This window comes from Chrysemys picta, chromosome 3 (assembly GCF_011386835.1).
Source record: "Chrysemys picta bellii isolate R12L10 chromosome 3, ASM1138683v2, whole genome shotgun sequence".
In the NCBI taxonomy this organism is placed as follows: Eukaryota; Metazoa; Chordata; order Testudines; family Emydidae; genus Chrysemys; species Chrysemys picta.
In genome coordinates, this window is record NC_088793.1 from 146,608,988 (window position 1) to 146,630,413 (window position 21,426).

Sequence of the window (21,426 nt, forward strand, 5' to 3'; positions counted from 1 at the left end):
CACTGAACAAACAAAAAGTTTTTGGGACGAGGTACAGCAAAGCTGGAGCAGATCAGTTCCAAAGCACCTTCACTGATGGCAAGAAGGAACTGAGGGTGGGGGAGCGCACAGCCCCCCCTATACTGCGCCATGGAGGCGCCACTCCAGGGGTCGCTAGGGCACTTCCCTACGGGTACTGCTAGGGGGAAAATTTCCAGCACCGGTGCACATGGCGAGCACGCACATCTATTGTGGAATACACATGAGCAATCACTTGAAGCACTTACTTCTCTACTGCTGTCACATCTGTGTCTCTCATCACCTGTGCAGAATTTCAAACCTGGTTAAAATGAAATACTTATTTGAAATTAAATAATGAAAATTTAGAAAAATATATTTTTGATCACCATAAGTTTATTTTAAATGATTTAACAAATAAAAAATGTTAGATTTATGCAAGCAAACATTTTAACGCTTTAATTTTTGACAAACTGTACAAATGAAAACCATCACACTACAGGTTTAATGGCTCAGGGACCATTCAGGGTGGGCATGTATGCGGCTGTGACACACCGAGCGAGTCCAATTCCTGAGACCAGGGTTCAGATCTTCTGGTTCTTCAGAGCAGGGCAGCTGCTAAATGATTTAACACAAATAGTTACTGGATCACAATACAATGAAAGAAAGGCCATTTCAAATCATGTAAGTGACCTCAAAATGTCTGGTCCAGGTGTCAGGCCACAGAGCCTTACCGATTAGTCTTCTTCTTCAAAAGTGAGTTGACAGATTTTCTCCCTTGCTTAGTGAGGTGGTATCCACATGTGTTTATACAATACAGTATGAGACCATTTAAGTACAGGTGTAATACAACAGTAATTACAAACCACAGGACATGAAACAAAGTCAACTCTATTCACACTTTCTGCATTTCAAACAATGGCAGCAATCAAAATCATGCATTACATTTGAAATAAACTTTTAGTTTCAATTCTTCTGCAAGAGTGTCCGTTTCCTTAAGTTCTGAATGGGTTTTCTTGAGCTTGTCTCACAGGCTAGTCATGGAATGTTACTGATGGAAACGTGTGAACTGGAAACCATCCAAAAATGGTAAAGAATAAAAGACAAAAAAAACCAAAAACAACCAAATCACACATTATGAGATTCCATTTTAATGGCAGAGTACAGAAAAGAAATAGGTGAAATTTCACAAGAAAAACACTTTACACAATCCAGTATGTACAGAATAAAGTGTGTGTCTGGTTTTTGGTAAAACAAGTGTAAGCTTTAGTCAGTATCTACTGTAGGATGCAAAATACTCCCATATTAAACTGAAACAAAGAATATACATAACAAAATCCCAGCACTGGCTCCTCAAATATTGAGACTGGCTGGGTCCATTTCAACCCACTGGGCTCTCTGCTGAGCTTTCAGCAGTTACTGAAGCTAGCTTGTCAGCTTCCACACTACTGTCAGCAGTTTTTGTCTTGCTCTGAACAATGCACAATCCATTGTCCTCCTTTGCAGGTGTTTCCTTGAGCTCTGGGAGGACAGTTTCAATGCATTCAGCAGCCTGGTTTTCCACACTGTCTCCATCACAGCTCAATGATGGCATTTCAGAAATGTCTGCTGTGCTATCTTTGCTCTCCTCCACTTGCAGAAGGATCTCAGAGATTGGAGGAATGCCCTGTATTTCTAGAACTGGCATGCCCACTTCTGTAGTGTCACTATTTGATAAGCGTGACTCAAGGTGTGGGACAGCTGATTCAGAGATCAGGGTGCAAAATTTGTCTTCTTGATCACCAGAAGTTAATGCAACAAAATCAATAATCTCTGGTTCATCCACTGGCTGCTCAATGCTCAGTTCACTGGTTTTGCTGGGCTCCAGCTCGATGGATGCAATGGTTTCTAATTTGGGGAGATCTTCAGTATCCTCATTTAGAATTCCTGCTGTTAGGATACCAAGATGTTCACGTTCCACTTCAATGTCCCCCAAACTGAAATCAATGCTTTCTAACTCCAACTCTGCTTTCAGGATGGGAGTGTCACTAGGTTTCACATCTTCTGGCTTTAAGGAATCTTTCTCATTTTCCATATTAAAATTTAGCGTGAGAGTTTCTGATTGTTCAAAGCTAAATTCTGAGTAAGTGGTGTTAAGGTCAAAGTCATTAGCTGCTGAGGTACTTAAGACCTCTTGGTTTATTTCTGTGTGGGTAAGGGTCCCTCCTCCAAGACGACCCATACTGAAGTCTGCTGGTAGAGCATCTAGTGGCTCCTGAACCATATCAGATTGAGCACTAGAAAAGTCAACACCTCCTATTTCTAATGCATCTTTCTCTGCAGTAAAATTCCCTAACTTTATATCTGATTCAGGGCCTCTCAATGTATTATTTTCAACATCATACATTAATTCTAAGCTGGAATTGGGTTCAAGAGTGTTTGCAGTGCAGGCGCTGACTAGCTCTGTGACACCCTGCTCCTGGTGGTGGCTGTCTAACGTCACACAGCTTGAATGTTCATGCCTGAGCTCTTCTTGTACCACTAATATGCTATTTTTCATTTCTACATTGGTGAGACACGTGACAGAGACGTTGACTTCATTAGAACCATTGTTTATTTCTGGATTATCTACCGTTTGAGTATATGGTAGTTCCTGACTACTTTGTGACTGAGAACTAACCAAGATGACCTGTTCGTTTTTATTACTAGTTTGGGAGGAGTCCAATTCACTTGGGCATTTTGCTGTCAATTCTGAAACCCTATTTTGGATCTCTGAAGTCTGGAGGGCTTCATCAATGACTGCTGACTGAGACCTTTCCAAGTCTATATTTTCCAGTTTTACACCTTGTAAGGATGCATCATGTTCTATCACTATCGCTACTGAAACTTTTTCCTCACTGACTTTACTTGATGTGTCTAATCGTTCAGGAACCAATTCACTCTGAACATATGGCAACTCTGGGCTGTCAATTTCTGTATTAGTTTTACAGCTGTCATCACTTAATTTTTTCTCTGTTAAACTGGGATCTCCCACCTTGTGGATTTTATTGTGTCTTTCAGGTAACTGGTTCCGTGGGTGTCTGAGACTAAGTTCAAACTGAGCTCCTGTTAACTCTGAGTCTTCCATCTCTATATCTTTTTTAGAAGTATTAGATACATCTGCTTTGGTATCCACAGTACTGTCTCTCTTCTCCTCTCTGGTTTTCCCTTGGACCTCAATTATTTGTGGATCTTGGGATTCCTGGCAGGCCTCTTGTTCTCCACTTGTTCTACCCATCTCTCTCATTTCTATAGCTTTCTGGACATGAGTGACAGTTTTAATTTCTGACGACTGTGTGACTGACACTTCTGGCATCTGAGGGTCTGGTGTTTTCTTACTAATTTCTGCCTGATCAATAGTTTCCATTTCTACCTCAGTCTCCCAAGGAACTGAAGCAATTGCTGCTTGATCTTTAGACTGTGTGATTTCCTCCTCTCTGGATTTGGCTTGAAAGTCTGATCCCAGAACATTTTGGGATTCATAGCTCACCTCCTCCCGACCCCTGTTTGGGATTTCAGTGCTCTTTTCTGTATAGGGTGTTGAAGTCTCCTGGACTTCTACTTTCTCAGGTTCTGAGGCCTCCCCATCTGAGTGGACCTGACTAATCTCTGAGTAAGCAGCTATATTCTGGAAAGTTTCTTTCATGGAAGATGGACTGTTACTTGGTTTAGAGTTTGCTGGCATATCTGTGCTTCTCTCTGTTTTTGCTATGTTAAGGTTTTCTCCATTTGGAACTGGGGAACTTGCAAGTTTGCTATCAGATGAATTCTTTCCACCATTACTGTAGAAGATATCATAGAGGTCTTTAGCATTTGCAGTGGCCAGACAAGAGTTCCGTTTCTCTATTTTTTTAGCCTGCTCACTAAAAACAGTAGAAGGTGGTGGTGGAGGGGGGCGCACTAGCATTGCCAGCATTTCCTGGTCACTCTCAGATACCCCTGGTGCCACTTCATCTGCTGGGATGACTGCTGTCTGTTTAGCTTGGGGTGGAATTGAGGGTGGAGGGGGAGGTGGCTTCTCAGATGATTCATTCTTCTCTGGCACTTTCATATCCTCCTGTGCCCCTTTCAAAATTACCTCCTCTCCCCCAAACGCTTTTGAGATTATATCTGGAGGCAGCAGAACATCTGCATTGGATTCTTTCACCACAGGTAGTGGTTTGGTGGTGGCACCAGAGGATTTTATAGACAAAAAAGTGTTCAAAGGTGCTGGTTTGCTTACTGTTGCAGTTGCAGACTTCCTGAAAATCATGGTAGGGACTGGCAGATTGGGTCGAATTTTTGCTTGTGTTGAAGTGGAAGCGACTGGCGTCCAGGGGCTAGTGTGTGGTATAACCGTCTTCCCAGAGAGTTTAATTTCAATGGGCTTGGCATGGGGTTTCCCAGATTGAGACTTGCCCTCCTCCTTATCTTTACTTCCTTCAACACTCTCCTCCTTTGGGGGAGCTGCAACTGCTCCTTGATTTTTATCCTCTCGCTCATTCTTTTTCCAGCTGAACTTTCCAAAGGAAGATTGAGTTGGCGATTCCTTTTTTGAGTCCTCCTTCTTCTCTTCCTTCTTTTCTTCCTTCTTCTCTTCCTTTTTTGAGTCCTCCTTCTTCTCTTCCTTCTTTTCTTCCTTCTTTTCTTCCTTCTTCAATTTAAGCTTAATACCAAGTTTCCGCCCAGCAGTATCCATTTTGGCCTGAGTACTACCAGTTTCACTAACCCCTTCTCCCAGCTCTGGAGTGCTCTTTGTTTCTTCTTTTTTTGCCACTTTTGCCTTCTTCTCATCTTTCTCCTCTTTTTGCTTTTCTCCCAGTTTCCGTTTCATCTCATTCTGTCGCCTGCGCTCTGTTTCCAGGACCACAGCCAACCCAGCCTGACGGTCCAGGTTTCTCCTCTCTTCATAGAGTGGATTCTCATCCACATGTTTCTGTGAAAAGAAATGGCACAATCTCAGCAGCTGTTACTAAAGAAATAAAACTTTGCTCTACAACGGTTCTGACTTGCCAGTTCAACATTGTTAGGAGAATAGAGATCTTCTTCCTACCAAGAAACAGGAAATAAGGGTTTCACACCCAGAATTCTGCAACTCAATGCTAAGAAAACATTAAAATTACATCCTATATTCTACTGAAATGTTTGAAAGTCAGCACTGGGATTAAAGCCTGACTTCAATACCACACAGATGAACGAGCCTCTATATAAGCTGGTAAATTCTATTTCTTGTTCTTAGTGTGTTTAATTTGTTAAGTAGTAAAAGGTCACACTACTCAACCATGAGGCAAGTATTAGTTCAAAGGGAAGGAAAAGAGAGAGAATCAGAGGCTAACCAAGGAATGGCTCACTGCTGGTACAGCAGGTACCAACCTTGTATTTCTCATTGTGGGGATGACTTTTCACATGTTGCTCTCCTGAGATTTGATCTCCGAAAAATTCATGACAGAGCTGGCAATAATATCCAGTGATGGGAATCAGAAACTCAGAGCCTGAAAAGGCAAAAGAAAATAGAGACATAAAACAGAAGAAAATGCCTAACCTTAATAAAAGCCAGAAAAAAATCCATGACAAGTACCAGTGATGTAGAATCTCCAGCAACGTTCCTATTCATGCTCTTGGAATTGGACAAACTATTCTTTACACTTCCAGTATAGGAACTTGCCAGGAATACTCCTTAGATTTAAATACATCCTATCTTCAGCATCATGGCTGGGAGAATTATTTTCAATTCTTTCCCTCATCCACTACCATTTCTTAAAATATTAAGCTGCTAGTGCTTGTGCTTTTTATCTGCTTTCTCATCTCCAACACGAAGTCCATTCAAATACTAATCACCACCTAAAACTGCAAAGCCTTCTAAAGGAAAGCACTCAAAATCCACAATGCACGCCTGGGAAAAAAGGCAACTTTCTCTATAAAGCTTAATTCATTACATCTTTGTGCCCACAGGAAACAACCTACTGTAACCTAACATATAGCAGAGCCTTCCTCCAATACCATTATTCAAAACACCAGATTGAGAAGATTATGTACAAGATAGTAAATCAATTCCTAGCAGGACTGTTATGTACATCACTTGTGTGCAGTAGGATTTTTTTATCCAAACATTATACCTTCCCAATTCACCATAAATCCTTTCCTCTGGTCTCTGTCACTCGAACCCAACAAGTTTACATCACAGGCCTCTCAGGAGCACTTCCCAGGACCAAAGCAAATATATAAAGGAAAGTTACAGGGTTCAGAGCAGCTAAAATACCCCAAACACTAAATTTTGCAACCTTTTTCTTACTCCCAATGCTTCAGCAACAGATCATCTCAGAACATCTGGAGAGAAAGAAACAAACCACCTAACGCTTTGAAGAAGCAACCACCACAAAAGTCGAATGTTAAAAACAGCTTATATTTCCCTACAATCTCACTCCATGCTCTTCTAAACTTGAATAATCAGGGAATGAAACATTCCCACCTAACTTGGAATGGTTACCATACTCCTCCCATACAGAGCAAGGTTTTACACACAATCTAGAACCACAATCAAAACCTTTGGACTTCCTCTCCCAGAGCAGCTGGAACCTGCTGGAGGGCAGATCAAGATCATATGTAGGAGAAAAGGAAGTAATGTTACCTTTGGCGGGAACCGTTATCTTATCGATGCGTTTTACGAAGTCTTGTTTGGTCTCACTCTGAGTCTTCGAAGCCCAAGGTCTGTTGTAAGGATCCAGGGTCTATTTGCATAGTGACAGAGGCATACAAACTCATTCATCACACTAACAAGTCAAATACACCTTTTTTGTTTTTTCTTTTTACATCACTTTAATACAGTGAGAACCAAAATCAGAATACAAATATGTACAAGAACTATGTTCTATTCCCTTTTCCCTTCCCTCTTTGTCATTTGTTATAAAGAAAATAACCTGTGAAAAGGTAACAGATAAATTAGATCAAGTAGGTGGTGTTCGAAATGCAAATTTTAAAAACTGGTGCCCTACTGAACTAGATACAAAAGCCCCATTTACCCTAATTAAAAAGTTACACAAACTGCTGAAGCTTTACATTAAGCAAATTACATTAGACAATTGCTCTTGAGTTCAATATTACTTCAGGCTCTCTTGCAAAGGGTAATTTTGTGACTGATCCTTCAGCATGTAATTCCTTATAACATGAAATCTACTTAATGAAGAAGGCTTGACACATACCTGTCTGTGTTTCTTATTGTGCATATGTGTAAAAAAGTCAAACATGGTCCCGCAGATGGTATTGCAGTCTTTGCACCAGTGGTTCCCTGCGTCATAATATTCATAAATATTGGCCAACTGGAAAGGATGCTTGGACGACTGAGAAGAGGATTCTGCAGGCTTGGGACTTTTACCTCTGGACTTTTCATTTGTTGTTTTTGACTCCTAAATGGAACACAAGGAAACGTTTCTTTAAGACACAGAAGGACACATGGTGTGTTGGAACTCAAAACCTGCCTCCAGCAGAGACCATACACACACAAAAAATATATATCACCTGCTAGTCAAGGCTCAGGCTAAGTCCACCGTTTCAGTGAGCTGGCTCTGCAGACTCAGATGCTGTGTGGCCAATGAAGAGCTTCCAATAAGATTCCCAGATGTAATGGCTAGATAGTAGGTATGTAATCAAGGAACCAAATGAGCAAATACCCCCAGGGCAAGCATCCTCCCACTTCATGGGGTAAGTGTATGTACCCGAGTGGTGCCAGTTAGAGTACCAGCTAAACATTGCCAGGAGTATCTAAAAAACTCCCTACTGCCATACTGTGGTTATTGTAAAAATAACTTGAATCAGTTAACTCAAAACTATTTAACAGGCAAAGAATAACACCCTGCAAAGCTAAACAAGTGCCTTGTATTTTCCAACAGGCTCATGGTTTCCAAGGAGCCAGAAAGAAGCCTTTTTTACCCAAGTTTATGTGGTACAACGTGTGTCTTGTGCTTAGATACAGCCTGGAACAGACGCTAGCACTTTTTACGCACTTGAAGTCTATGCTGATGGACACTGACCTGTAAAGGCCTAAGTCCTACAGCAGAAGAACCCCACCATTTTTAAAAGTAAACAAAATGAGTATCTTAAATCAGGAACCTGAGGTACAGGTGAAAATCTGAGAGTGAAAAAAATCAAACAATACCCAAGAGGGACATAAGATTGAGTCAGCCTTGGACAAAGACCTGTAGATATTGCCATTTGGTAAATACAGAATTTGGGTGAAACAGCATCATATGACCATTTCTAATCTGTGCAACTGCCTCAAAAATTAACATTTTACGGTAATTGAGCTGGCACAAAGCATGGATCTGTTGCACCATCTCCAAGTTATTCAGTTCCCAGTGCCAAACAAATCGAACTATATGACCACTCCATATCTTCTCATTAGTGATCCCTACTTGAAGTTCTCTTTGATAATGGAGCCGGAAGAGATCTACACACCCAGTGGCTACTTCCGTAACTACTGACTACTCAGGAACAGAGCGAACATAGCATTCTCTCACCCAGAGAATGTAGAGGGCAACACACGATCTGTCAAAAGAGCAAGAAAGTGTATCCATGATATCTAAAAAGTGGGATTGCTTATGCTGTTCATTTTATATACACTCTCATATTTGTGGTTCTATAAGGCATTGTGTGTATAGCAGGGACAGACCCCAATAAGTCACATCCCTTTGGAATGATCATATTGACCCAATGACAGATGGCCATCACTTCTCACCTCCTTTTATGCTTCTTCGCTTTAGCAGAAAGTGAGCAGCATGCAGATCACAGGATCTCTCTTCAACAGAAACCGTAAAGGAAAAAAGCTAACGCAGGAGAACAGCCTTATTGTTTAACAGGCAATACTGTAAAATTGGTGCTTCACTTCTTTACCACTCATTTTATGTTTTCACCTTCCATATTTGAAGAGGGTTTGTGCCACCACACACTGACTATCCAGTCTCAGCAGACAGATGGATTGTAAAGTATTGCCACAGAGACAGACACACTCATGCCATGGAGAGTTTTTTTCAGCCCTGCCCAAGGCCAAGAAAAATGTTCAGAATCTTCATGTCAGATTAGAAAAGGCCACAACCAATTTTTCCTTTTTATTAAAAAGTTACCAATCGGAACGCCTAGGTGAATCTAAGAGATTAATCCCAGTATTCCGTGAACCTTTAAGAATATACGATGTTCCTGGTGAGGGTGTAGAATTTTCCAAGTTAAAATGGGCAACCATTAAAAGGAAATCAGTTGACTATGAGTATACAGAGTACAAACAACATAAGACAAAGTAATAAAGAGTGGAATGCTCCATAGTCTGAACTGCCGCACCCCCACCAACCCCTTTGCAAAATACACAATATGGTCACACCTACAAAACAAAAAACAAAACAAACCAAATTTATGGTGAATACCATCTCCCCTCCAAATATATGTTACCCATTCAGAAAGTTGGCTCATACATCTCCCAAACATATACATCCCCCTTCAGAGGCTGTTGTACATGTGACCTACATAAAAGTTTTAGGACTGTCCCCTGGAATGTAAGTAATCTATTCTGGGGTTACTGTTACCCCTTTAAATGTAGAGAGCCCATATGAAGAGTGATGGCATTCCCCGAAAGTGAACAGGCATGTATGTATGTGTGCACCGATAATGTCATATACAAATGTTAGCTTAATAAGTCTTGCCCTGATGTCCTAGGGAGTGGCTGGGAACAGACGCCTCCCCAGAGCCCTCTTCTCAAAGAGAGGAAATCATTTAACACCAAGTCTAAGATTTTACCTTATTGGAGAAGGGCGTTTTCTCCAGACCTTTTGCATTCTCTGACTTGCTGTTTTTTTCGGCGGATTCTTTAGTTTCCATGGATGGTTTCCGGGGTTTTTCAAAAATGTTTATCCCCAGGATCTGGGCTACCTTGTCAAGCTCAGATTGCTTCTTCTCTGCTGCATCAGACTCCTTGTGCAGCTCAGAAATCTCCTTCATAATGTTTTCTTGTAGCCGGTTTACCTCTGCTAATAAAGGGTCTTTGTGCCCATCCTTCTCCCGCCTTTTCTTCCGCAGCATCTCCCCTGAGCCAAACGAGGAGGTAGAGGAGTAGGAAGCGCAAGAGGAAAATCATGTTAAAACATGTACAATTATTCCAGTCAGATAATTAACTGTTAAATTTATAAAATACCTAGGAAATATCTACGTTAGAGTTTTTGACCAGAAAGGAAAGAAGGATGAAGCTGTGCTCTTGGGAAATAGGCACAATGGACACAGCTCACACCCCAAGAGAGAAACTTAAATTTCCCTCTTACTGTGTGACCAAACAAGCAGTCCTTGGTTTTCCTTGCATTGCTCCACAAATGGCTCTCAAACTCTATCCTGAAGGACTCTTTTTCCTGGGGTGAAGGAACAATTCAATCTTTTGTTGGTTAAACAAAAGTTTGAAATTACTCAAAAATATGTTTGACTCTGTTAAAAGATTGCTTGCATTGTTGTTGTATCCATGTTGGTTCCAGGATATGGGAGAGATAAGATAGCAAGGTAATATCTTTTACTGGACCAACGTCTGTTGGTGGAAGGTACTAACTTTCAAGCTACACAGAACTCTTCTTCAGGTCTGGGGAAGGAAATCAGAGTGTCTGCACTAAATACAGGTTAACATAGATTGTAATTGTATTTAGCTCAGACACTTGGATTTCCTTCCCCAGAGCTGAAGAAGAGCTCTGTGTAACAAAAAAACTTGTACCTTCCACCAGCAGAAACCGGTCCAATAAAAGATATTACCTCAACTATCTTGTCTCCCCAAAGAGGAATTTATCCTTTCTCTCCAGATTAGATTTACTAAAAACAAGTAAGTGAAGGGCAAATTGACAGGCCCCCTTTTCTGCTACATTAACACACTGCAATGTACAAAGTGAAGTAAACTTAATTTGTCAAGTTGCTCAATGGCACATTTCAGAAAGTTGGGCACAAGTCCTGGCCTACACACTTTGGGTCAGTACAAAGAGATTCCAATTCCAAAGGCAGTGTAAGCAACTGCTAGTTACAGAATGGCTGCTTCATTTTCCTACATGCATGATGGTAATGCAGTTACAGTCACTGCTTTCTAAAAAAAATTCTGGGGTGGGAAAAAATTAAATCTCATATTCTAGACTATTATTTTTGATCTGTACTTATTCTGATTTGTAGTAAGGGCCTTTGGAGCACATCCTGGGAGAAAAGGGAAGGAAGAGAATAAGCATTATGTACCTTGTTGTTTACGTAGCCTATCTAATTCAGTCTTGAGATAATAGAGCTTCTTCTGCCTTGCTTCTCTGTCATTCTTCAGTTTCTCTCTCTCTTCTATGACCTAAAAAGATTGGGAAGAGAAGGGCATGAAACTCCCACCTCCTTCCAGCACAGATAAAACAATACTGCAAAAGTGATTACTAGGACGCCTTTGCAGTTAATTGGATATCAGTCACTTATTCTAATCACTGTTCTCAAAATAATCTTTTGTTGTTTATATTAAAAAAGTTAACAAATCCACTCCTTTTTTAGCATTTTTAGGTTACTTTTTGTATCTGTGTCAATTTTTCAATCCAACGAAAACCCAAGAAAAAGAAGTCACTACTGTATCTAGACTTGAAATGCATTAACTCTTGTTGCTGCTACTGCACTGGTAAATGCAGTTACTCTCAGAAAATCTAGTTTAACTTTTTAAATAATTCAATCATCAGTAAGTTATGGGAGAGAGTACAAGGCTCATGTTAATCCACTGCAAGCCAATGACATCCATTTGTAGAGTATGGCCTTTTGGCAGAGAATAAACCAAATCCATTAGTTTACAAACTCTTTTTTACATTATGACTGGGATTTTCAAAAGCACTCAGGTGTTGGCCTACTGATTTCACTGAGTGCAGAGTTAGTCCAAGGTAGAGCCCTTTTGAAAATCCTTCACTATATCTTCACAGCATGCACACTTCAATGAAAACAAATGAAAAACTGCCTGCCTAGCCCTACGTCTAGCTTTCACCACTTACACCCTCCTTGGCTTTAACAATTTAGTTTTTGTTTCAGTGCTACCAAACAGTTTGTAGTGCTCTGTGTTTTGAAGCACAACCCACATCTGTTGAGTCCCTGGATGCTGTCAGTTTCTTGTATAACACAGCTAGAGATGGGGACTGGGGAAGTCACAGTGCCTATTTTCAATGTTTTCTAAATGGAAACCTATTTACAATGTTCCTGTTCTAAGGAAAACATTTACAATGAAATTGTAAGCTTTGTTTCAACTTCTCCTCATCCCCTCCAGCTTTGTTTTTTAACAGACCCACCAGGTTTTGTTACCTAGGAGAATCTGGCAGCATCCAAAGACTCTCCAAGAGTTCATCACTGGTCCCTCCCATACAAAAAACAAAATGGGATACAAGTTAACATTAAGAAGTCTTAACCTTGTTGTAACCACAAAGTGCTGAAAGGATATCATCAGTTTGAGAACCAGTCAAATTTTAAGAGTGAAGTATTTTCAGGTCTCCCAACAATCAAAGTGGTATGCTACTTTTATTCTAGGAGTGCTTTATCAGTAGGAATATCTGTACTTTATGCTGGCAAAGAACTCCTAGCGTGGATGCAGCCATACCACCAAAGCTGTGCTTTATTCCAGTACACTAAGACCCTGTCCCAACAAGCTGGTAAAAGCATAGTTTTGCCACTATAACTGCATCAACACTAAGGGCTTCTGCCAGTACAGCTATGTCAGCCAGGGATCACACCTCTTCACACTATATAGCTATGCTGGCAGAAGTCTATAGCACAAATACAGGAAAATATGATTGTGAGGCTATTTTAAAAACCATTTTTCAATCCTTGATCCTATGTGAAAGGCCCACACAAACAGGCAATCTGACTATACAAAAAATATAGTGAAATTAACTATTCAAAAAATGCTGTCAAAATGCACTAAGTAAATTTAAAAAGCAAAGAACAATATTTTTTCCTATAATCTCCTCTACTTCTTAGAACCTTTGGAGATACTTGAAACAAATGTAGCAAATTTTTTTTTTGAAAAATGTGATGTTTAATCTGGTCCTTTAATACCTATTTAAGAATTTCTAATGGATCCAGCACTGTGCTATCACTACACTGTATTAAAAAAAAAAAAAAAAAAAAAATCAGAAAAGCTTGTTTACCTTCAAAGGCTCAACAATTCCCCATCTCACCAGAAAATAGTCTTTTCTCTAACAACTATTTTTCCTGCTGATACATAAAAAACTCACCTACTACTGTCAATACTCCAAGCTCCTGTAATGTTTTAAGCATAACACAGTGGTCTTCATGTATTCCTCAGCCATTTCTTAGCTAGCTGCAGATGATCAGCTTTGCATCTCCCTCCCGAACTGCTCAGCAACAGCCCAAGAGCATATGACTTGTTGCAGCTTAAGTGAATTCAGTGTAAATATTGTTAAACTGCAAGCACACAGAAAAACATGCCTCTGAAGATGAAAAGCCAATTATTTCATCAGAGCATCAGCAGCAACTAGCAATCTAACCAAGAAACCTTGCTGTGTCAAAAGGGATTGAAAAACAAACACAGATACAAGTTATGATTCTCAATTTAAGCGGTTTAGCCAAATATTTATAATTCCAAATAATACACTCACCTTCTGCTTTTGAGCTGCCCGATTTTTTTCATCGGAGATCTTTTCCGTGGTACTTTTGAGTGGGCGTGTGGCAAGTCGAAGGGGCATTTTGGAGTAAGTGGTAGTGGTGATGGGGATGTGCATGAGCACAGAGTCACCTCTCTTGATATTCGGGGAACCTTTGCCCATGGAAACTGTCTCAATCACCCGGAGGTTTGGGCGTGTGGGATTTGCTGGCATTGCCATTGTGAGAAGCCCATGAGCCTCTGGCAGTGTAGGGTTACGCTGCTGGGGAGGGGGGTACATGGGCCAGCCAGAGGCTGCATAAGCCATATAGTGCCCATATGCATCATAGCCGTGAGGGGCTATTGTGGGAGATGGATAGTTTTGCGGCATCTGAGCTGCAGTGAATTGTGGATAGTTTGGAATTTGGTATTGGGAAACAGAGGCAGGGGGCAAACTGGCAGGAGCAGGCGGCGCAGAAGGGATTAGAGACACAGAAGGAACAGACTGTTCTGGTGGGCAAGCAGGTATCTCCTGACCCACAGCTTTGCTTTGAGAGTATTCTGATTTCTGGAGAGAGGATGTCTCTTTGGATGGCTGGAAAGAGCCAGGAGGTGATGCAGAGCGCTGCTGGCTTGACTCTGGAGAACGAGTGTCACTCCGGCTGCGGCGCATCTCCCAGGATTCCAGTCGGCGGGCATCTGAAGAGCGACGATCAGGAGAATGAGATGCCAGCTTTTTGCCATGGAGGCGTTCCTGTGTGCGAACAGCCAGTTTGCCAATTTCAGCCACCCCAATGTCAAGCCCAATGGTTTTGAGCAAGTCATGAATCTTTGCATATTCTGTGTTGGACTCTTCCAGAGAATCTAGTTTTACAGCTGGAGAAGGAGGGAGACTGACTTTCTGGTTCGTAACTTCACTCCCACAACTCACTGGGGGCTTTTGAACAGAGGAAGATTCTGTTTTTGAGTCTTCATCCTCATCACCATAAAGAAATTTTTCTTCATCCTCAATGTCAGGAAAGCTGCGCCTTCTCTTTTCTTGAGCACTGGCAGAATCAGCCATCATGCCCAGAATGCGGGAGAAGCCACTGCCATCCTGACTGGCCCTCTCATGAGGGAGCAGGAAGTCAGTATGACGGTCTGCAGGCTCTGATTTTGGGTCCAACTTCTCCTTGTGACTTAAGAAGTTTCCAAACTTCTTTTCAAATGTAAAGTTGTCATTGGGAAGCCCAGGAAGTGAACTCCATTCATATACACCATCATTCAACTCCTTGTTTGCCGACTCCACAGAGTCTGTGTTAAACCGTTTGAGAAAGTTCTCCACTTCAGAGGCAAAAGGAGTGCTGCTGCTGCTCTGGGACAAAGATGAATGACTTGAAAGAAGAGGGAGATCTTTGCTGGATGGAGAGCTGCTTGGAAAGCCCTCAAGCTGAAAAAGAAAAGAATGTTTATTACAGCACCCCAAAAGGGGGATAAGCATCTCAGAATACAAATAAAAAGACATGGTCACTTCACCTGAAGAGTTTACAATCAAAAATTTAGAAAAGACAACACATGAGAGCAACAAACCATGGAAAGGGAACAAAGGAAAAGAATGTAAGTATTATAAAAAAGATCATGTAGTTACTTGGGAAGTCATGAAGATGTTTTCATGGGTGCTTAAGAGAATACGCATGCACAATCACTTAGCATTTTATTACAAGTTCTCAGCAGCCTCACAAATTGAAGTTTTCTTCTGTGAACTTCTATGAGATAGAGAGCTAAGCCACAGGTTTTAATCATATATCTAAATAGAGCAATCTCAAATACAGGTAAAACTGTGTGGATTGGGACTATTGTCAATCACTTATATACAGGGTATACATGTAACTCATTCTCCCTTGAATAAGGCTTCCTCTAATATATCTAGCAGAGACCCTTCACTTTCAGAGTATCCTCTACTACAAACACCACCACTACAAAACCAAAGCAGATCAATATGAGATTTTGGTTGAAGTGATGTACTGAAACCTGAGGCAATGCCAAGCGTCCCTTTTATCACAATAATGCTAAATGCATACCAATGAGCTTTTATTGCTAGCCTTAATTGGTGACTGAACTATGTAATCTTATTTCTCATAACAAACATGATTGAGCCTGATCAGTACTTGAATGGGAGACCAATTAAAAATGCAAGATATTGTAAAAAGTAATACTGATACTCAGTAGGTGGCTCTCTTCACTGAGCCATTTCTAATCTAATCTAACAATCCATGTCAAAACGTTAAATTGGAAATTATTTAGTGAAGAGTTCTAGGGGCACTGTAGCTGGAGGTGCCACTCAACTAATATACTGACTTGCTTGTGTTACTAAAGATACTATACCACTTTCTGTAAAACTTGGCACTGATCCCAGTGCCCTGGCTAAATTGCAGCCAGGGCATTTCATTCTGCCTTCCTAAATTCTGTTTCCGTACAAGAGTCTTCTTAACTGCCCTAACTATCGTGTGGCACTACCATGAACTGCTGAATATCTGCAAAGTTACACCCTCCAACCCAGATGCGGATGCACCATTTATTCCTGATTGTATACCCATCCACCCAGCTATCATAGCTTTAACATAACGCAAAATTCAACACACACACAAACAGGCAATGCAAAGATTCAGGTTCTGACACATGACCTAGTCACGTTACATGTGTTTAATATCTTTTATTCCTCCTTTTCCTCTCTAAATATACAGGTTTAATATATTTAAGTTATTACATGTATACTGTACCAGCAAATATATAATATGTGCATCTTGGCTGAGTTAATGTTGCCGCTATTTGGCCTTTCGCATCTCTTGACTTAACACTTATTTAACTGTGGGGAACTCCTTTAGAATTTCAGCTCATGTGTGTGTGTTTAAGGGGTAGGGGAGGAAGTATATCTTAATTCTGGACCTATGCAGGCTATGATAGTGACCCCACTAGATGGCACTAAAGCACAAGATTTCCCCACACAGCTATCACTTCTCTGGACAATCCTTGGTAGAGTTCCACCCTGCACATAAATGAAGATGTTTAAAAGGAGGACACAGAGATCTGATGCCCTGAGACATAATAAACTAGGGGAAGTGGCCACAAGTGGTCCTAAGGTACAGAATCATAGAATGTCAGGGTTGGAAGGGACCTCAGGAGGTCATCTAGTCCAACCCCCTGCTCAAAGCAGGACCAATCCCCAGACAGATTTTTGCCCCAGATCCTTAAATGGCCCCCTCAAGGATTGGATTTACAACCCTGGGTTTAGCAGGCCAATGCTCAAACCACTGAGCTATCCCTCCCCGCGAATTGCCCCAGAGAGCAATTGCAGCTTCTGTAATTAACTGTACTGGATCAAACTCCAGGACAGGGAGGGCAACCTGTAAGAGACGCACCAATAGGACAGACTGAATTAAGGATAATTGTTCTATCAGAGAAAGGAAAAGGCAGGAGGACTGAAGATCAAATTAATGCAGTGGAGTGCAAAGTGACTGTTCTGAGAAGTAGAGAAATAGTTGAGGGTCAAACCTGCATTGGGGACTCCATTTCCACCTCCACTCGTTTCTTCAGGATAGATTTTTTGGGCATAGATGGCGCTTCATCAGGTCTGTATAAGTACCGAGTCTCAGAAGACTGCAGAGTGTTAGTCAAGCCAGGGATCACGTATCCACTACCAGACAGATCATGGTTCAAGTTTCTGCTCCGTTCTTCCTCTTCTCTTTTCCTCCTGGCACGGTCAAGCTCCCGGAACTCTTCACCCAGATATGATGGGCTTTGGCTTCGGCCACGGCTCCGTCTGCGATAATTCCGTGTTCCTAATGTGAAACCATGATGATCCCCACTCATGCCATGCATCTTCTCATCCTTGTCGTACCGAGGGCGCTTCGCTTCTCGCCCTCTCTCCTCTGGTCTTGGTGGGTAGGAGGATTTCCTGAGTTTATCACTATCCCTGTCAGGTCCCCTTGGCAGTTCTTCACGATGACCATAGTGTGGACTGTAGTCTGACCGGTGGAGGAATACATCCCTGTTGCGGTAGTCCTCATCATGCCTCATTATGTAGGGACTGGAAGACGGATCTTCATGAGAGGGATATCGTTCAAGGCCTCGAGGGCATGGGAGGCCTCTGGTAAATATCGGACCATCAGCCATGTCATCCCTGGTAAGAGAGGCACATGGAGTTAAATCTACGTCAGTGAGTCAGAGGAAAAGTTTTTCAGTCTCTTACTCTACAGTAGCAAGACTTCATATTGTTTTCAAATGGCAGCGTTGAACTCATGGCATAAGTGAAAAGCAGCACCTCAGAAGCAGGGAAGAGGACCATCAGTATTAAATACATATGGTACTTCACCCCATCCTATGGGATCACTCTCAAATACAGAAGTCCAAACACAAACACAAACTGCAGGAGGACAGCCAGGATTTAATATAGGGAACTGATCAATCGCATACTTCAGTTTTGTGAAGGAAAAAGGCTACATACGTGATTTCTAAATTGCATTACTACTAAGTTTCAGGCCACAAAAGACTCCTCCCCCCGCTCTACTAGGTACTCTGGTTGTGTTACATAGGAATTATTCAGGATAATTTAGCTTTGCATTGCACACATGGCCAGATCTTCAACTGGTTTAAAATCAGCTATGCAGATTTACACTAGCTGAGGATCTGGGCCATGAATTCTAGCCAGTTTTTGTGCATGGGTTATCAGTGAACACATTTCTAGTGTACCAGAAAAGATGCTTTGGAACCTCTTCAAACTTCAAGAGGACACCAAAGCAGTGAAGTCTGTACATGTAAGAAAATCACTCCTTTGTTCTAGCCTCAGTTTAGATGAAAAGAGTATATATTATGTATGATATGCTGATGGTTAGTACAACACCAAATCAGCACCTTCTTTGGTGACTGCTCCCTACTAACACTCCCCAGTGCAGGGATGCCCTCTTTAAGAATGTTTTTCCCCCAGTATGCCTTTCTGGGATCAGCCTTTAACAGAGCAGTCCTGAAGTGGCCATTTTGCAACTGGCAACTGCTGGGTGTATCTCCATCTCTTCCACCTAGTAAGTACCTGTTAAGCTTTCCCCTGATTTCCCCATTTTCTTCTTACTGGGAAGATGGCGCATTTTCACAGTACATAAAACTGATGCCTGTACTGGACTTCTTGTAAAACACTGCTAATTACAGCTTACTTTATAGATCAGTATTTGACACAGTGAAATTATGATATTTCGGCAAGAACGCTGGAAGCAAAATGAAACTGGAACAAGGGTCTGGGGAATCCAGAACTTCCTCCCAAGAGCTGCATGTAAGAACAGTCTTCTATAATATGGAGGGGTCACTAGCAAACTATTTCTTCAGTGGCATTAAGGTTGTGTTCAGGTTTCAATTAAGTGTTATTTAAATCCCTTTTGAGCATGAAAGCAAATACTGCTGTTAGCCTAAGTTCTAGAGTACTTGTTTTATGCAAGTCGGACACGTGACCCCTTAAAAAAATTTAGGGCTGGTGTCTAACTGCTTTGGATCCCTCTCCTATAAAAGACTTAACAGTTCAAACTTTCAGGAAAGGTAGCTCTAAAAGTCTCATGTATTGGGTAGTTTTTAAATAAAAATATTAAAAGGCAACTAACTTATTTGGGAATTTACTTGCCCTGTAATTTTGCTTCTCTGAAGAATTCATCTTGCAGGATTCTCATACATGACATGCGCTGGAGTCATGGGAAATTCCCCTGTCTCTCAATACTTTTGAGCCTCTGAAGCACATGTATAGTAGCTTGAGGGGTCTGCCATACTGAGCATGATTCAACCTCAGGTACCCAAACATTCTAGCTAGTTCCTTTCAACAGCAGGAAACAAAAGTGCCCTGTAAGCCTCTAATGAAACAAAAAGAATAGGGAAAAATCTCCCTCAAGTAATCAACATGCCACATAAGGGATGGACAATGGATATAGGATTGTCTAGAGGATGAAACCCCAAGCATATCATCTCCTATTCAAAAAAATCCAGAAATCTGAGAAGGGATGGGTGAATGCATGTGATACTTGCCAAAAGACATCTTCAAAGAATCAGAATTACAGTAAATATATTCCCATCTCTAAAGATATCAAACAGATCATTACCATTAAAAATCCTAAGCCTTAAAATGACTGGAAATGACGAGATAAGGTAGTCTGCATAAGTATTCTATTCCTTTAACAATACTGATATGTGAAAATTCATCTTCCTCATGCAGTAATTCAACTCTGAGCCACAAGACAATTCTCAACACACTTCATATGTCACTGATTGAATGCTTTACATAGTCAGACATACAAATTTAGTGATGGATATATACCGAAAAAGTTCATTAGCGCTGTCTTTGGATCAGAATTAAGGTGGAAGTAGGAATTAACAAGTTTCTACTGTATCCTAAAGTAAAACGCACCCAAGTTGACTACATGATCAGATGTTTCTAGCTTTGGCTTCTGACAACATACACAAAATAAGTACCAAAATATTTATACCACAGTAACTGAAAATAACTTGCACACATATAAAAGCTGGTACTTTCACCACTACAGGGCACAGCTGACTAACTTATTCTTCACTTTCAGGAAACACCTTTTCAGTACCACCCCCTCCTATTCCTGAGATCTGACTACACCCAGAAAAAATGCATGAAAAAGTCATGGGGAGTAACTGATGCACATTACCAAATGCCTTCAGCTGATTTTTTTCTGCAATTAACTATGTCACTCTCACTAGACAAGTGGCAATCAACAATCCTTATGAACTCTGATTAAGGAAGGCAACTTAAGGGAAACATTTAATGATATCTCAGAGGGGAAGGAGTTGAAATTGTGTCATGAGTATAATCAGAAAAGGCACCAAAAATACATTCTGGACAGCAAAGAAACATGGATTTAATAGACAGTCAGACTGGAGAGCAAAGGATATAACACACCTGAATACAGGGGCTGGGGACATATGAAACGATTGCTTATCCTACAGTAACTGTGGTTCTTCAAAATATGCTGTCCATATACAATCCATTGTGGGTGTGCCTGCACCCCACACACTTGGCCAGCAGTTTCCATAGGGACTGCACCTGTGCCCTGAGTGTCCGCAAGCCTCCCCCCGTGAGGGCATAAAGGGTGAGGCAACCCCAACCACATCTCTGTTCCTTCACCAATAGAGAATCCAGGGATTAAAGGATTCCCCAGTAGCAAGGAGGAGGATGTCTCATGGAATATTTGTGGACAATGCATCTCAAATAGCCACAGATACTGTAAGGTAAGTAACAGTTTCTTTGCCTTTGACACAGTCCCTCACCAAATGTTCTTAAGCAAAGCAAGCAGTCATGGGATAAAAGGAAAGGTCTTCTCATGGACTGGTAACTGGCTTAAAGACAGGAAACAAAGGGCAGAAATAAATGGTCAATTTTCACAGTGGAGATAGGTAAATAGCAAGGCCCCCCAAGGACCTGTGCTGTTCAACATATTCATAAGTGATCTGGAAAAAGGGGTTCACAATTAAATGGAAAAGTTTGCCAGTGATACAAAATTACTCAAGATAGTTAAATTCAAAGCTGAATGTGAAAAGTTACAAAGGGATCTCAAAAAAATGGGTGACTCAGCAACCAAAATTGCAGATGAAATTCAATGTTGATAAATGCGAAGTAATGAATGCTGGAAAATAATCTCAACCATACAAACAAAGTGATGGAGTCTAAATTAGATGTTACCATTCATGAAAGAGATCTTGGAGTCATTGTGGACAGTTCTCCAGGAATATCTGCTCAATGTGCAATGGTAGTCAAAAAAGCTAACAATGTTAGGAACCATTAGGAA

General features: G+C 41.1%; 1 protein-coding gene across 2 annotated transcripts in view; it reads right to left on the reverse strand.

Moving 5' to 3' along the window:
* Positions 1–375: 375 nt before the first annotated feature.
* ZNF318 (zinc finger protein 318) overlaps positions 376–21,426 on the reverse strand; it is a 36,154-nt gene continuing 15,103 nt past the window's right edge. For both annotated transcript variants that reach the window (XM_008174476.4, XM_024111000.3), the window contains exons 3-10: positions 17,135–17,762; positions 13,620–15,032; positions 11,230–11,329; positions 9,775–10,061; positions 7,194–7,397; positions 6,623–6,722; positions 5,368–5,486; positions 376–4,930 (exon numbers count right to left, since the gene is read on the reverse strand). In XM_008174476.4, the coding sequence (XP_008172698.3) occupies positions 1,379–4,930; positions 5,368–5,486; positions 6,623–6,722; positions 7,194–7,397; positions 9,775–10,061; positions 11,230–11,329; positions 13,620–15,032; positions 17,135–17,762 (6,403 nt within the window). In that variant the 3' untranslated portion in view covers positions 376–1,378. The remainder of the gene's footprint in view (positions 4,931–5,367; positions 5,487–6,622; positions 6,723–7,193; positions 7,398–9,774; positions 10,062–11,229; positions 11,330–13,619; positions 15,033–17,134; positions 17,763–21,426) is intronic.